A 15,873-nucleotide genomic window follows, 5' to 3' on the forward strand; every position below is an offset into this window, starting at 1 on the left:
AAAAAAAAAAAAAAAAAAAAAAAACTGTGCATTTTCCATGCATGCCAGTCCAATCCGTATATGGAATACGTAGGCGGCACGTAGAAACAGTATAATTAAAATGAAACCAAGACCATTAAATTAAAAAAAAAAAAAAAAAAGGGTTTAACTAATGAAGTGATTTAAACATCTAAGCTTTCATTAAAAAATATAAACTTAAAATGGTTAATATTTTAATTTGTTCGATGAAGGAAGGAGGTAGCCCTAATTAGTCAACCATCCTAAGTCTTCTCTCTCTTTCTCCCTATGAATAGAATAAGGCATGACATAGCTGTCTGTTCATGACATGAAGAGCATGCAATAAGACAAAAAAAAGAAAAAAAAAAAACTAAATGCATCCGTAAATCAATAATTAGAGTTGACTCCTAATTAATAACAATAATAATGTTTACACACAAGTTAATGATTAGTTTAATCAAATGGAATGTCTGATTATGGCATACATATATCCTAAATAATCAAACATATGTATAATAATTTTTAATAACGAAACACAACTGGCTTCAAATCAACATAGACATAATAATTAAGAAAACTAATTCTGTTGAATAAGACAACCCTAATGATCCTTGCTTCATGATTTTCTATACTTGGTATTATCCCAAGTCCATTCCAAAGAATAAACGCAAGATATTAAAAACAAAAACAAGTTTTTTCAACATAAAATAAGAGATTAGCTCGATGTTGGTTTGATACTGTTTCAAGCATCATGAAGAACATGCATGAATGATGATCATGCGACTAGTTACACACATGTATATTCATATCATCATGCATGCATGTTTCGAAATATCACACTAACTCTTCATCTTATAGGTTCGTTTTCCCGGGTTTCCTCAAAAAGAATAAAACCCGAGAAATTATGAAAAAAAAACAAACACTTTTCGAATCATTCAGTTTAAAATCTTAACGACGTATAGTATTCCACTTGGAAAAGATAGAAAAGAAAGCAATTCATAATGCATGCCATTGGTTAAAGGAATGAGCGTAGAAATGAAAATGTATAATAATAAAGAGAAAATGGTTGCGTTCGTGCGAAACAAAGCTAACTTTAGGCACAAATAATGGAGAGAAAAAAAATTATAATGCGTAGGAAGAAAACTTTTAAGGCAATGCAATTATTAGAAAAGAAGACATATAATAGTGGGTATTTCATCATGAAGTGTAAGGCAGAAGCAATATAATGCAACAATTATGAACAATTTTAACCCTCACACACTTCTAATGAACATTTAAGCAGTTTCCATTCATTAATTGAAGTAACATGTATGGATAATACCTAAAATTATCACATTTCAATAAGTGGCTACACCTATTCTAGGCGGCTTTTTTCGATCTGTTTAAACTGTTAAGCTGAGAAGTTTTTTTTTTCTTTTTATTATTTTCGATTATTTTAAGGTTGTGGTTGCTTAGGTTGTTCGCTATATTGTGTTGGGGAAGAGTTTTTGGTTTGGTTCTGAAAATGGGAAAATAGCAACCCTTCTTCTAAGTTTTAGGTTTATGAAGTGTAATGTTTTTCATTTTTACTAGGTTTTGGGAAAGGGAGCGGTTGTTGGTTAGTGTATGTTTTATGCTTTCTTTTTTGTTACCACCCAAAAACAAAAAAACAAGCATCCGTAACGAACCAGACATGAAAGCTTGAGCCCCAGTTGTTAGAAACAACAAAACCCCAATTCCCTAGATTTCGACAAGACAAAAGCTTTTCATCTCAATCAAACCCATATGTTTCTTAAACTAATCCTAAATTTCTGTTTTTGTTGTGTTTTTCTAGCTTTTAATTTAATGTAAAATATAACCCTTTTCTGTGTACTTTAGTTGGCCTGTTTCTTTCATGTTCTACAAGTTCGATTTCTGGGGAAGAAATCAAAGAAAGAAAAAAAAAAAAGAAAAAAAAAAAGAAGAGATTATGTTGTTCATAAATACCTCTGATTCCTTATCCAGCCTCAGCTTTTTCACCAAGTACTTGATTAGTAATCGAACTGTCATCCTTCCATCCCTTCACAAAGATCAAATTTAATTATTACACCCAAAATTTCAAAATAATCACTTCTAAATAAAACCCACGTGCTAATTACTTAACAAAGATCCAATTTTTAGTAATGAAGATGAAAAAAAAAAAAAATCAATACTTGATTCGTAAGTAGCTGGATCTCTGAGGCAACGCCGGTTGTTTCCCTCTGTATTGCAAAAATTAAACAACAAAATATTATACCAATTGCACAAAGAATTAAGATATGGGGTGTAATTAGATTGAGGTTTCTTACTGGTTTGATTCCGAAGCTTGAAGAGAAAACCAAATCCCGGAATGAGGGCGGCGAGGAGGGTCGATAACCCTGATGTTGTTGTCGGAGCTGGGTCCGGCAGCGGCGGCGGTGGTGGCAGCAGCAACTAAGTCAAGTCCGGGGTGGAGTTGAAAGGGCGTGGAGAAGTAAGGTCCGTATGGAAGAGATGAGGAAGAACAATTAGAGGATGAAGGGTTATGAGAGGAGATAGGTCTAAATGTCCAATTAAGCTCGGGTGGCGGCTGAGCCAAAACCATCCCGGGAGAAGAATCCCCGACACTGGACGACTCGTGTCCTTTTGAACCGAGGCCGGCGGGGGACAATAAATCGAGCTCGGTCAATCCAAAGCGGAAGCCTGGCGGTTGGGGACGATGACGGTGGACGACAACATCAGGAGTGGCAGCTCCGATGCTAAGGCGAAGCCAACCCTCGTCGGGGGTGTCGTGAAGAGGTCGATCTTTGGAAGCGGAAGGGGTTTGGTTAGTTGTTGTGGGATGGTGTTGAAGAGGGAAGAGATGATGATGGTGATGATGATGATCGAGAGAATTATTGTTAGAATTGTTATGGAAAGGTTGAAAATGATTCATGAGAGGAAAAGGGAAGGGCGGAGGAGGCGGCGGAGGAGGCGGTGGTAGAGGAACCATTTGGTTCATGTGAGGCGGAGGTGGGAGGAAGAAGGAGGCATGAGGGAGGGAATTTTATGTATATAAATACGAGAGAAAAGCAGAGAATATTGGGAAAGTGCAGAAGAGACGAGAAGGAGGAGAATGGATGCTGCAAATCTCACTTCCCATTAATTCTCTTTGTTTGGAAGTTTGTGGGTCGACACAGAGAGGAACAAACACACACACCAATAAGCTGACCTAAATAATTCAAATCCATTTTTTATTTTTAATTTTTTTTTTAATTTTTCACAATAATATATAATAAATAAAATATAAATAGGTAAAATTTAATTAATTCGTCCACTCTCGACATAAACTCTAATGATTTTAGTTTTAGTTTCTTCAAAAGAACATTGCACGAATGAGATAATGTCTCTTACTTGTATACCTAACGTGAAACTCCAACCATTTTGAACCGAAAAAGGTTTAAGGATATGTATGGGAGGACAACATGAGGAAGAGGAAAAAGGGCGTCGATTTTACAATATCACAAAAAGGGTCCTTTTCATTTAGCTCACATTTTAGTTTGGGGAATTGGGGAAAAGGGAATCCCACCTGTTACACCTTTAACTTTACTCTCCCATATTATTATTTTTCAATCAAGCATTCATTAATTTCATCCTTCTTCGATCTTAAATAACAATTATGAAAAGATTATTTCTTCAATCACGAATCATAAACTCAGCTATCGAGTAAAAACAAAGTGCGATATTTCTCCGTAATAAAAAATTTTAAATAGTTTATATATATAATAGTCAGGTAATTACAGTTTTATTTTGGAAAGAAAAAAAAAACCCCAAGTCATGGAGTTAGGAGAGAAGCAGTTATTTTATGGAGATTACGAAAAGTGAAAGGAAAAGGAATCCAGTGGGAGAATATTAATATTAATATAAAATAGAACAACCCAAGTAAAGAAAACTAATAATAATAATAATAATAAATAGGTAATTATTAAAATAAATTAAAGAAAAACAAAAAAACAGAAGAGAGAGAGAATGATAATGATGGTGTTCGTCCTCGATCCGAGAATCGAAACATACAAAACGACACATGGGATGGGAAGCATCAGCCATGGAGGCTGTCCTGTTTTTTTCTCTTTTCTTTTTTCTAATTTTTTAACAAATTAAATATTAATTGATTAAATTAAATAGTTATGGGTACGTAACCAAATTAACCATGTGCCNTACTTATTCCACACCACACACACTCTCCCCTCCTCCTCCTATTTATTCAACTAACTAACTCAACATTCTAGTGTTTCTGTTTATTTATTTGTTTCTCTCTATTTATTCTTTATTAGTCAAAAAAAAAATATATATATATTATTGTTCGTGAAAGTTTGAATTAGAGAGATATTGAAGCGATTTAGACAAATTCTTCTTTAATGGTAGATGGTCTTGTGTGATTCTTGTCCATATAAAAAAATATAGATGAAGATGTTAAAAATAGAAGAGATTAAGAAAAGAAAGAAAAAGGTTAAAAATTACAATGATGAAGGAATAATTCAAGAATGAAGGTTGAAAATAATAGCCTAATTGTGTATCAAAGAATTAAAAAAAACAATGGTCAAAAAGTAAATAAAGATTAAATAATAATATTAAGTGGGGAGTTGGGTGTGTGCATGAAATGAATAAATGTGTGCGTGGATATAATGAGTGTGCATGTCAGTCCATGCATGTGGTGGAGCTGCACAAACATGGGACTCCATATGACTCGTATTTTTTGGTTTAAATTTGAAGAAGGAAAATATATATCTTAATTAGTTGAAATATGTTTGAGAGTCGTCATTCAAATTATTTGAAATTATTTAAAATTAAGAGGTAAATGTGGAAAATGAGCCGTGAATATGAGTGGTAAGCCCCACCAACAAAAAAACACACAATCTTGTGATGGAGACAAGTCTTAGAGGCAAAGCTAAGATTCAGTTTTTGTTTTTGTTCTTCCTTTTGCCTTTTTACTTTCATTCAAGTCTGAATTTATATATAAATATATATAACGTTGAAAGGCTTTGATCCCTTCTCCTCTCTAGTGGGCTGTGGGAGAAATGATTAAAAAGGCAAAAGGGTTCCGACTTTCTCATCAAAATTGCTTTGTTGCCTTCCAATATAAGCCTTCATCTTTTATTTATTTATTTATTATTATTATAAAAAAATGTAAAAAACAATTAATTATTACAGAATTTAACAGTATGTGATGAGATTGTGGAGTTTGAATCATTTATGCATCGAAACCACCGAGAAAAAGGGTATTAACAAAAGCTATAAATATTTGCTACTTGTTGAGGATGAGTGTTAAAATCATATAATCACCAAAGTACCATCATTTTAATCATCAAATTCGCCCTCCAAAATAGATAGGACTATGCATCAAATTCGCTTGAGTTAATGAAGTTTGTACGTACTCTTCCAATTGCTACACTACATTGCTTGTTGAATGAACCAGTTCTAAGTAATAGGAACAATTTTCAGTAGAATTTTTTAGGATTTCGAGCTGCTGTCGTGTTTTTTTTTCATTGGTGGCAGATTTGTCTGTTTTTTTTTTTTTTTAATTAAAAAAAAGAATAAAAGAAAGGTCAGAATTAAATTATCTATTTTATTTTTGGTTCTTGTAGGATGAAATGAAATTAAAAAGGTGTAATATAAAATAAAATAAAAAAATCGATAGGGGAAAGGGTAAAAAGACAGCATGGACGTGCGTGGAAAGTGGGACCCAGAGAGGGGAGGTGTTTGCATGGACGTGCGCGGGATGTGGGTCCCACCGGAACCTGACTGCGCGTGCAAAGCCGGACTTCATGGGGGGGCCACCCCCGGTGGGCCCAACACGTACTTCTTTCTTATTTACTCTTTTTCTTTTCTTTTTATTTTTAAATAATTGAATTAAAAATAATGAATTTATACATTTGTAATGATTAAGCTGGTTTAATAATTCCAACAACGCAACGCAAAGCCGCTGCGTTTTTACCAAATTATTATTTTATTGCAAAGTCTTTTTTGTCATTATTCAGTTTCTTTTTATTTTAATTATACAACTCAATATTCAATACTTTATTTCTTCTAAATGTTTTAATTTAATATCACAATTTTAACCTAATCTATTTTAACAAGAATAGAATACCGTAAAAATATATATCAGCTCAAACTAATATTCCCAAGATGTATACATACGTGGGTATGATATTAAATCATATTTCTACATCCTAGTAGTCAACCATGAGAAGAAAAAATAAAAGATATTTCACAAATAGTGTATTAATTTATTTTTTGTACTAGGATTCTGTTGTAAAAATATTAATTCATAAATTTTAATTATATATAAAAATAGTCATAGTGATTATATAATATTAGATAATTGATTTTTCGACTGAAACGTGGATTTTTTTCAAAATTTGTTTTGTATCTATATATATATTTCTAATGATTAAAAAAAAAAAAAAAATCATATGAAGTTCGCATACGTTGGGAAGTGTTGTGAAATAAGCGCGAGCAAATAAGCAAGCCCATTAGTAGGCCCATATACCTTTAAATGGGCCTTCGGGCCGTTTCAGTGTACCGAAACGAAGGATCTATGTCCAAATCCATCTCGGCGTCTACGTGGAAGAACATCACTCTGTTCCTTTGTTTTTTAATATTAAACATCTCCCAGCAATACTTTTATCATATTGAAGGCCTATTAAAAGTGTAAATAAGAAAGATAAAAATTAAATACTATGTATGTAGATGAGATATGTTACGATATCGTCTAATTAAAGATTACTGTCTAGATTGTCTAAGTTTAAGAAAAATAAAATAATATATATATGTTTTTGTACCTAAAAGCTTAAAATAGTTTAAATATGTGAAATTATACACACATGCATAGGCTATTAAACAATTAATTAAAACATTCCAATAAAAAAGTATTAGCGTTCATAATTTTAAATTGATTGTAACCTAGACAAGTCCCGTGTTTCCAGAAAAACCACGGGTGGGGCCCATGGAGGGATCCGTGATTGGCTGGCAATGACCCGATGTGAACGTGTGCTGTCAGCAACCATCGTGGATATAGGAATGGCATGCGTGGAGGAATGTGATTGGATAAAGGACAATTGAGTCACGTGTTCCTTAATCGCCAAGTCACCTGGGAGAAAAAGGCCACAAATGTCCAAATGGGCCCAAATTTGAGGCCCAATATTCGTCCAATTATGGAAATCACAAAATCCTCGTGTCTTTGCCGACACGACAACACGCAGCGGAACAACACACCACCACACCAAACCAAAACCCTATCCGTTTTTATTATTATTAAAAAAACTGGCGTAACAATTATCTCGTGAATCATGGCTCCAACGGGAAAGTCGTGGATCTAAATGGAACTTGAACAATTTATTTTTCCTGGTCCTCAAAAATTGGTCCAATTTTCAACTATTTCTTTTTTTCTTTTACTTTTTTGCACTAAAAATAAAAAATAAATACAAAGATAGTAAGGTCACTCAACAATTTATTTTCCTTTTAAAAAAAATATTTTTGGTCAAATTAATAAAAATATATTGTTCTTCCAAACTTAGTAAAATTTTCAAATAGGTCCACCATTTTTTCATGTTAGTAAAATAATGGTATCAAATTTTTAAATAACCATTTGAATGAGTCCTCTCTTCATTTTTTTTAATACACCTATGTACTATTCATTTTGATTAAATCAATTAAATTATTTTAGATCATTTTTATTTTTCAATATAATTTTTTATTAAAAAAAAGTAAGAAAATCTACTAAATCTAATAATATTTCATAAAAAAAATTAAAATTAAAAGGTTAATCTCTAAAAGCTTCAATTTTAATATTATAATATTATAACATATTTTGTGTCATTGTTATCATATCACACGACAAGGAGTGGTTCAAATAGCAACTACTTATTTTCTTATTTTAAAATTCATATTTATTTCACTTTTCCTTAACTGTATTATAAATTAATGTTCCTAACATTTCTTTTTCATATTCAAACAAATCAAATTCAAACCAATTACTCCGCCTTTGACGATGTCTCCTTCTTATTTATCCATACTATTTTACACCAAACATCAATAAAATCCCCTGTTTTTCTTTCTCTTTTTTTGTTAAAAGCTCATAAAATATCTGTAAATTTTTTAATATTATTTTTAATTTTCTGTCCGTTTGGGTGTTTTATTTTTTTTTAAGAATGGTAAGACGTGCNAAAAAAAAAAAAAAAAAAAAAAAAAAAAAACTTTAAAATTTAAAATTTAAAGATATTTTTATTAAATTAGATTTTTTATTTAATAGAAGTTAAAGGCCTCGTGGAAGACGTGTCGCATTAAAGCGGTCATCCCATGTAGCTCGTGCCTTTTATTTACTATTTACTTTCAACTTTCTCTTATTTATTTAGTCCTTCAATATTCCGACTCTCTCCCTCTCTGTAACTCTCTGTAACGCTATTTTCCTCCAATTCCCTCTTCTTCCTCCTCCTTCGTTCTCCCGCCATGGCTAGGGCTACTGTCGAGCTTGATTTCTTCGGCCTCGAGAAGAAGGCCTCCTCCAGGTCTCAGTTCCACAACCTTCTTCACCGCAAGAGAAGCTTTCGAGGTCCTTCCTCCTCTTCCTCTTCTCCCCAATCTCTGTTATTATTTCTTACTTTTCCTTTTCATTTGCCTAATTCTCTTTTTCTCTCTTTCTCTCTTTCTCTCTTTGCAGGCATTCACAGCGCCATTTCCAAGATCAACCCCGAGCTTCTCAAATCTGTCATTGGATCTGCCTCCATTGCTCTGCCTCCCACTCCCAAGGACGCCAACCACAACCTTCTCTCGCCTTTGCCTCTCTATAACCCTCTCTTCAGGTAATATTTCACAAAATCCTACCTACCTCAGCGTATTCGCGGTTCCGTTTCAAATTTCCTCCGAATTCATCGTTTTCGCTCCCCTTTCTGTTTCTCAGGCCGACTTCTGAATCTCTTCAACATACATCTCCGATGACTATCTTCTACAACGGAACCGTCGCCGTTTTTGACGTTCCTCGTGATAAGGTTCGTTCCGCCTCTGGATCATCGTCTTACGTACACGACTTTTACATCAGTTTTTTTTTTCTTTTTCTTTTTCTGTAACCGATTTTGTTTTTGTTGCTTCCCGATTAATTAATCAATCGCTTTCTTTCTTTGTGGCGTGAAAAAATTCGTTTAGGCCGAGAGCATTCTGAAACTCGTTGCGGAAGGAAAAGCTGAAGCGAATCCTACGGTTGCAATCCCATCCAACGACCGCCAGCAACAGTTGCTTGCATCTCTTGACGGAGGTGATTAAACATCCACCGACTTGTACTGAACTGATATATATATATATATATATATATATATTTTATGAAGATATTTATATTTATCAGCATTTCCTTTTACTATTTTCATATTTTGTCTAAAATACATGCTAATTAGTTGCGTTTTTCAGCAGATCTTCCAATTGCAAGGAAGAAGTCGCTTCAGAGATTCTTGGAGAAGCGTAAGGAGAGGTAATGATCCCTATTCCCTGTAAACTAAATTTGCATAACTAAGAGAAATCCATCACACACTGCTATTATTATTTTCCAATTTATTTATTTATCTGTTCTTTGTTCTTTTTGTACTTGCATTCAAAATTCTTGCTAAGCTTTTTTCCCTCGGTGTGTAGTCTTATTCTTTGGTAGCTTAGGCCGGTTTATTGAAAACAACGATGGGTGGATACTGTTGATTTGTAATAATTATAAATTGTTTTTCTAAAAAAGTAGGATTATTGTTCTTATATTGATTTCTCCGATTGTATCGACTATAAAGAGTACGAGAGAAGAGAATCGAACTTTTAGTTGGAAGAGAGTTGAGATAGGGAAATTCCATTTGATAGCTTTTTGAGTGAATGATAGTATAAAACTTGATTGGTTAAGGCCTTTAAGGCCTTCCCTGGTTCATTTTATTACTGTATTTATTATTTCTGACAAACTCATTTTATTGTTGAAATATCCCATTTAATCTCTAGATAGTTCTTCTGGTTTGTTAATTGATTTGACACTGTTAGAAATAAAAAAACAAAAACAAAAATCGTTTTCGCCTTTTTTTTTTGTTTAAAAAAAATGAAAATTATTATAAATTTCATCAAGTTTCATAGAAATTAACTTCAAACTATTAGATTGAATTTCAAATTTATTGATAGATCAATAACTAAATTTTAAGTATTTAAAAGTAGAGAACCAAAGGACCAAGATGATAGTAAATTTAATATTGAATTTAAAACTTTTTTTTAATAGAAAATAGTAATTAATTAATTTATTTATAATAATACTGAAATAATGTGTATGAATTATGGAGAACGGTTGGGATTGGACCCTTGGAAAAAATTGTGGCAAAAGTTAGGGGTCTGTTTGTAAGAAGCTCATTTTTATTTTTCTATTATTATTTATTGTTATTTGAAATGCATATACTTATCATGGTTTTGAATTTTGAAAATTCAGTTAGCATATAAAAAACGTTGTGAAGAAAGTAATTTTTTAGAGAATAAATAAAGGGTATTACACAAGTTGAAAGATTTTGTAGGGAAGTGGGTGGACGGTAGAGGAATTTAGGAGGGTCAGGCAAGAAAGCTTCCCTTTTTGACTTGTGGCATAAAAAAACTAGGATTGGATTCAATTCCATGAAACTTCCTGGATGCTTCTCATTTATCCACATTTTTCTTTTATGCGTTTCTGTTTACTTTTACTTTTTTCGATGGAATAAACAACAACGAAAGAAAAGGGAATGGTTGGTTAGGTGTGTATTGTATTTTAAGGAAAGCTTTTATATATTTGATTGTGTTGTGTGTACAGGTTGACTACGGCTTCCCCATATGCCTTCCCCTGCCCCCACCTAACCTGAAAAGATGGAGAAGATCAACATTACGCGTTTTCTGACACAGACAAATAATCTCTCTTTCGCTTTTAGTTAAGAAATATTAAAAAGATTTATGACAATATATTTATATATAAATATATAGATATAATCTTAATTTCATGCCCTTCCTTTTGGACTCCCTTTGTATAGCCGTAGGCCACATAATGTTATGGCAACTTGTGGTACTGGGGTAGACTTCCTACTTCCATGGATCATTCCCTGTTGCTTTATTGTTTATTTATTTATTTATTTATATGCTGCCTGACTTTTCTTTTTATTTGTTCTTGCCGGTTGAATTCCAACTTTATGGCTTGAAAGTTGGGATTTAAGGAATCAAAGTTGTACTGGAATTTCGGTTATTTGAATATTATTTATTTTGGTAGACTTTTGAAGTCAATTGGTAGCGGTGGTTATTTGAAACGTGATGTGTATTGTGTATTTATTATTGAGACTGTTATCCCCAAAAGTGGGTTCGGAAAAATCAGAAATGGTGGCGATGTCTAGAAGAGAGATATATGTTTGGTGGTTTGTTGTTTTGTGCCTTTTTGACCATGTCGTTATCTCCTCCTAATTCAAAACATAATTAAGAACAAATTATGAACAAAATGAAGTGTGCTATCTCTACATTGCATTGGATTAAGGTGGGAGATGGAGAATGTTGAAGAAATATCCTTTCCATATTGCCTCTATGCTTGTTTTAAACTTCAGTTCATTAAAATGAGCATAGTTCAATAGTCATTGAGATATACTTTTGTTCAAATTCTCATACCCTACTCGTTGAACTCGAATAAAGAAGGTTTGATTTCATTTCCTCCATCCATTCATGTAGCCTTTCTTTGACCATCCTCTTTGCCTCCCACCACACACCATCCCTTGGTAGACTACCATACTTTGTTCTCTTCCAACCACTTTGTTGGGTTTTAGTTCATAGATGTTGGCACATTGGACCGCCATAGCAAGAGTTGTTGAATACCAAATTCTATCCAATCCATTAAGGGATAATCATATCATAATTAATGATTGGAAAAGGATTATTATGTCTTAAACTTAAACTTATGGTCTCAAATATAATTATCTTAATCTTAAGTCTTCCAATTTAGGACCGTCATAGATTGTGCCTTAACCTTAGAGTCTCTAATATGATTGTCTTGCTTGTTAGCTCGTGGTCGAAAATGAAGTGTTAAGCATTGACTTTGAATATAAGTTGGCACCAATTAAGAATTGAAATAAATAAAAGTCAAACTTGATTGTAATGTTAAAGAATTAAAGTCGTTAGTTCTTGAATTGTCATCATCAATGAATTTGGCTACAATACAATTCTATGCACCACTAAGCCATGATTTGGTTCATTTAAGCGAACAAAAATTGGACCAAACCAAATTGGCGTGCCACTTTGAACACACAAACAAAAAAAAAAAACAAAAACAAAAACAAAAAAAAAAAAGAAAAAAAGAAAAAAGAGAAGAGTGTGAATATATATCTATGAAATTCTCCAGAGATTTTCTATGCAAAGGGATCAGTTTGATCTGTGCATAACTTTTTTTCATTTTACTTTAAATAGTCATTTCAAATAACATTTTTAATAGAAATTTTTTGTGGGCGAATGGGTGAGAGTTTGAGATGGAGAATATGATGCCCGTTCTTAGCTCCATTCAATTAATGAAAAGAAAAGCTCTTCATACTCCATTCCATTTTCTATTTGAACGGAGATTCTTCATCTTATTCATCTTATTAGAAGCGGATCCCAGCCATTTAAACAATAGAATTGCCAAAAGTATTGAAAGAAAGAGTATTAGTTTGGATATAGCGGGAGTAGTGAGAACTCTTTGGGGGCATGGATATAATAGAAATGAGTGGTCATTTCAATTCAAATATTATTATGTTTTTTTTCTTCTTGGAGAAATGTAGAGTTTTATGGGCTTTTACCGCATAGTTCAAGTTTATTTTGTAGACCCAATCCATTACATCTACACTTTACTTGCGACATTCAAGTTTGCTTCAAAACAGTATGTTTTTAGGGTTTTTAAACCCTTATTTTCTCCCTCTGATTAACCAACAACTTTGGGTGATTATGGTCCCAATCAATTTAATTACCTTAACAGTGGCTTCTTTTGATTCGTAGAAGGAATTGAAAAAATTCATGGTGGAAGACAATCACCAGAGTTGCTGAATGAGAACAGGAAAGAACAGATGCCTGTGCTAACATTTGCAAGGTAGAAGAAATGGTCGGTTCAGACCATAATCAATCTTCCATAGAGGTCAGTAGTAATTCAAAAACTCCGCTAGTATTCATTTTTTAGGATGAATTATGATGGAATGGACTAAAACTGACCTTTGAAAGGATGATGGATGATTAAAGTATATGTACGTATACTCATTTTGATACAAATGATGAGCATGATAGATGATTTAGTTACTTAACTTACTATGCCCTATCTATGATCTATGATATGATAGCAACTTACTATGCCCTATTTATGATCTATGATATGATATAAGACGATATGATTATGCTACTATGCACCGTTAGGGATGAGAAAAGAGCAAGGGTTTCACATTTTTATCCTTTTATGATGAAGAGCAGGTATAAATAGAGTCGCACCCCAACATGCTTTGTGCATATGTTGTGTGTGGGATGTCTCATTTTCATTTCCATTCTAATTATTTCGTTACATTATTATTCATATAAAAAAAAAACAACATAAAAATTAAAATTAATTGCGTACGATTCAATCAGAGAGGGTTGTGGAATAATGAAAGCAATGAGTCGCTGTCTTCACGAGCAAAATGTTATTCCTTCTTCTTCGTTTGAGTCGTTGACCATCATCCCATTCATGCCTGCATATTTTCTGCATCTCCCATTCACACATCCATGGCGGCCCCCCCCAGATTCCTTTTCTATTTCTTTAGCTTCTCAATTCAAGCTTTGTAAAATATATATCCATACAATTAAAACTCATAAAACAACGTCAAAGGGAGGGAGAGAGGCGTATACATCGAGCTACGAAATTAAACCCCATTTGCCTTTGCTCACCAAATTAATCCAAAGAGAAAGAATCAATGATTATGTCAGAATTAACCCAAACACAGTTTGATTTTTAAAAAATTGTGGTTCGTTCTTTTATGGGAAGCCATTACTGTCCTCGGAACGATCGAAATGAACAAGACGACTGCTGCTGCATTTGGGGCAATCTTCGACCTGTTTCGGCACCATGAAGTACATGAAGCATCTCTTGCATCCGGCAACCACTAGCACGTCCTCCTCCTTTCCCGGCGGGTATTGCTGCCTACTAGCACCGTACGAAGACGAAGAACACGACTCCTCGCTGCCGTCGTCCGACGAGCTCTCATCCGCATCGTTGTCGTCGTCATCTTCCGAGTATAAATCTCGGCTGTGTGCTTCCGCTGTCCTCGGATCTTCCGTTACTCTCATTCCGGTCCGGCAATTTCTATAGTAGACTTCCCCAGTCTAGAGAGTCAAACGGAATAGAATGGAAAAGTTAATTTAGTGTTCCCGAGGAGAAAATGAAACAAAAGAAACAAAAGAAAGAAAGAAAGAAAGGCAAGGGAATCCGAAATCCAGAAAGCTTTTTCTGAGGTCGTACGAAAAGAAAACTGAAAATGGCGGACGATAAAAGGAAGTAAGAAATTAATTAATTCTAGGGTTTGGAATCCGAATCCTGGGAAGGGCGGATGGAGTCCGTATGGGAGGGAGAGAGAATTTAGAAAGCAAGGCATTAATCATAAAGACAAATTTATGGATTCAGAAACGCATTAATTAAAGATCGAAACGAAAGCTCCCTCTCGAACACACAATCATCAGAAAATTAAACAAAAGTACAAGACAACAGANAAAAAAAAAAAAAAAAAAAAAAAAAAAAAAAAAAACCTTATAATACTAGATGTTTTTTAAAATTTTTGTGGGAAATGATCAGGCTTAGTAATTTAGAATAGTATGTCGAAGAAACATAGGGCATAAAACAGTAATAGAGGGCGTAAAATCGAAAACGAAAGGCGGTAATGGTGATCCTGACCTTCAAATCGAGGCATTGTTCCCAGAAAGGAGGGAGGGAGATGTGAGAGTTGAGCTCCAAGGTTGTGTCGAAGCGATGATGTTGATTAAGAGAAAGATGACGTTGGTCGGCGGAAGAAGAAGAAGACGACGACCTACGAACACCGGCCGAGGGGGGAGCTGAGACCAGACGGTGGTTGAGGGAGAAGGTACGGAAAGACTGCTCGAGGGAATCAGTAACCGCCGCCATATCGGNAGCGGCGGCGGGGAAGGAGGGGAGGGGCGGAAACAGGCGGCGTAAGGGGAGGAGGAGGAGGAGGAGGAGGAGGAGGAAGAAGAAGAAAAAGAAGAAGAAAAAGAAGAAGAGATGAGATGGAAGGAAGAATGAGAATACGGAAAAGTGTATTATCGTCGTGGGATGATAAAAATATGAAATTATTGTTTATTTATTTATTTATTTAGTAAAAGAAAAGAAAGAAACGGGGGGAAGGCGCGCGTGGGAGTTGTTGAGAATATCTCAGGTGGGACCCATATATTCGGAACTGTAGAAACAGAAGTGGTGCCAGGTGTGAGTGAAGAGAAGAAATTGGAGCAGCCTCACGCGCGCCTCAAACGGAGCGTTTAATTTGTTTTCTTTTGGATTTTGGGGCGAGTGATCCGCTCCTTACCCAAACCAAACCAACGCTGGAGTTTAATTCAAATAATTTATATTTATTTATTTAGCATTAAAAAAAAAAAAAAAAAAAAAAAAGAAAAGAAAAGAAAAGAAGAAGGGCAAAAGAGGAATTTGAGCAGGAAGGGGGGGAGGGAATCTTTATTAATTAGGTTAAAATAAAATAAAATTTGATGTTTCTGAAAAGTTACGTACCAAAGTGTTTCTGACACCACGAGCTTCTCCCTGTTTCTGCACAAATATTCCCTGTGGGCTTCTGCCATCCGCCCAGCCCCCACCCCATCCAAACCCTCTTCTCTCTCTCTCTCTCTCTCTCTCTCTCTCTTCCG

The 15,873-nt window shown here is 34.2% G+C and overlaps 3 protein-coding genes across 4 annotated transcripts in view; 1 reads left to right on the forward strand and 2 right to left on the reverse strand.

Annotated features, from left to right (window-relative positions):
• Positions 1–3,133, reverse strand: part of LOC111807513 (protein LAX PANICLE 2-like) — a 4,389-nt gene extending 1,256 nt beyond the window's left edge. Inside the window, exons 1-3 of the mRNA XM_023693260.1 lie at positions 2,304–3,133; positions 2,169–2,216; positions 1,963–2,035 (exon numbers count right to left, since the gene is read on the reverse strand). Of these exons, the coding sequence (XP_023549028.1) occupies positions 1,963–2,035; positions 2,169–2,216; positions 2,304–2,974 (792 nt within the window). The 5' untranslated portion in view covers positions 2,975–3,133. The remainder of the gene's footprint in view (positions 1–1,962; positions 2,036–2,168; positions 2,217–2,303) is intronic.
• Positions 3,134–8,358: 5,225 nt separating this feature from the next.
• On the forward strand, positions 8,359–11,256 carry LOC111806489 (protein TIFY 9-like). Of its 2 annotated transcripts, none has more exons than XM_023691829.1 (6): positions 8,359–8,563; positions 8,672–8,813; positions 8,912–8,999; positions 9,154–9,262; positions 9,412–9,472; positions 10,796–11,256. In XM_023691829.1, exons 1-6 carry the CDS (start codon positions 8,461–8,463, stop codon positions 10,842–10,844), a joined length of 552 nt encoding a protein of 183 aa, XP_023547597.1. In that variant the 5' UTR covers positions 8,359–8,460; the 3' UTR covers positions 10,845–11,256. The 2 variants fall into 2 exon arrangements, with proteins under 2 accessions (XP_023547597.1, XP_023547598.1); XM_023691830.1 differs by having other exon boundaries at positions 8,360–8,563; positions 9,415–9,472.
• A 2,291-nt stretch (positions 11,257–13,547) lies between these two features.
• On the reverse strand, positions 13,548–15,123 carry LOC111806522. The gene is made up of 2 exons (XM_023691871.1): positions 14,894–15,123; positions 13,548–14,328 (listed from the first exon to the last, which is right to left on the reverse strand). The coding sequence occupies exons 1-2, from the start codon at positions 15,119–15,121 to the stop codon at positions 13,981–13,983; spliced, it is 576 nt and encodes a 191-aa protein (XP_023547639.1). The 5' UTR covers positions 15,122–15,123; the 3' UTR covers positions 13,548–13,980.
• Between the last annotated feature and the right edge of the window lie 750 nt (positions 15,124–15,873).

This window comes from Cucurbita pepo, chromosome LG12 (assembly GCF_002806865.2).
Source record: "Cucurbita pepo subsp. pepo cultivar mu-cu-16 chromosome LG12, ASM280686v2, whole genome shotgun sequence".
NCBI lineage: Eukaryota > Viridiplantae > Streptophyta > Magnoliopsida > Cucurbitales > Cucurbitaceae > Cucurbita > Cucurbita pepo.

Excerpts from the sequence above, each read along its gene's own strand:
- LOC111806489 (XM_023691829.1), top strand. The coding sequence starts at position 8,461 with ATGGCTAGGGCTACTGTCGAGCTTGATTTCTTCGGCCTCGAGAAGAAG. Across the intron at positions 9,000-9,153 it reads TTGACGTTCCTCGTGATAAG|GCCGAGAGCATTCTGAAACT; the intron begins GTTCGTTCCGCC and ends AAATTCGTTTAG. Across the intron at positions 9,473-10,795 it reads TTGGAGAAGCGTAAGGAGAG|GTTGACTACGGCTTCCCCAT; the intron begins GTAATGATCCCT and ends TTGTGTGTACAG.
- LOC111806522 (XM_023691871.1), bottom strand. The coding sequence starts at position 15,121 with ATGGCGGCGGTTACTGATTCCCTCGAGCAGTCTTTCCGTACCTTCTCC. Across the intron at positions 14,329-14,893 it reads AACAATGCCTCGATTTGAAG|ACTGGGGAAGTCTACTATAG; the intron begins GTCAGGATCACC and ends TTGACTCTCTAG.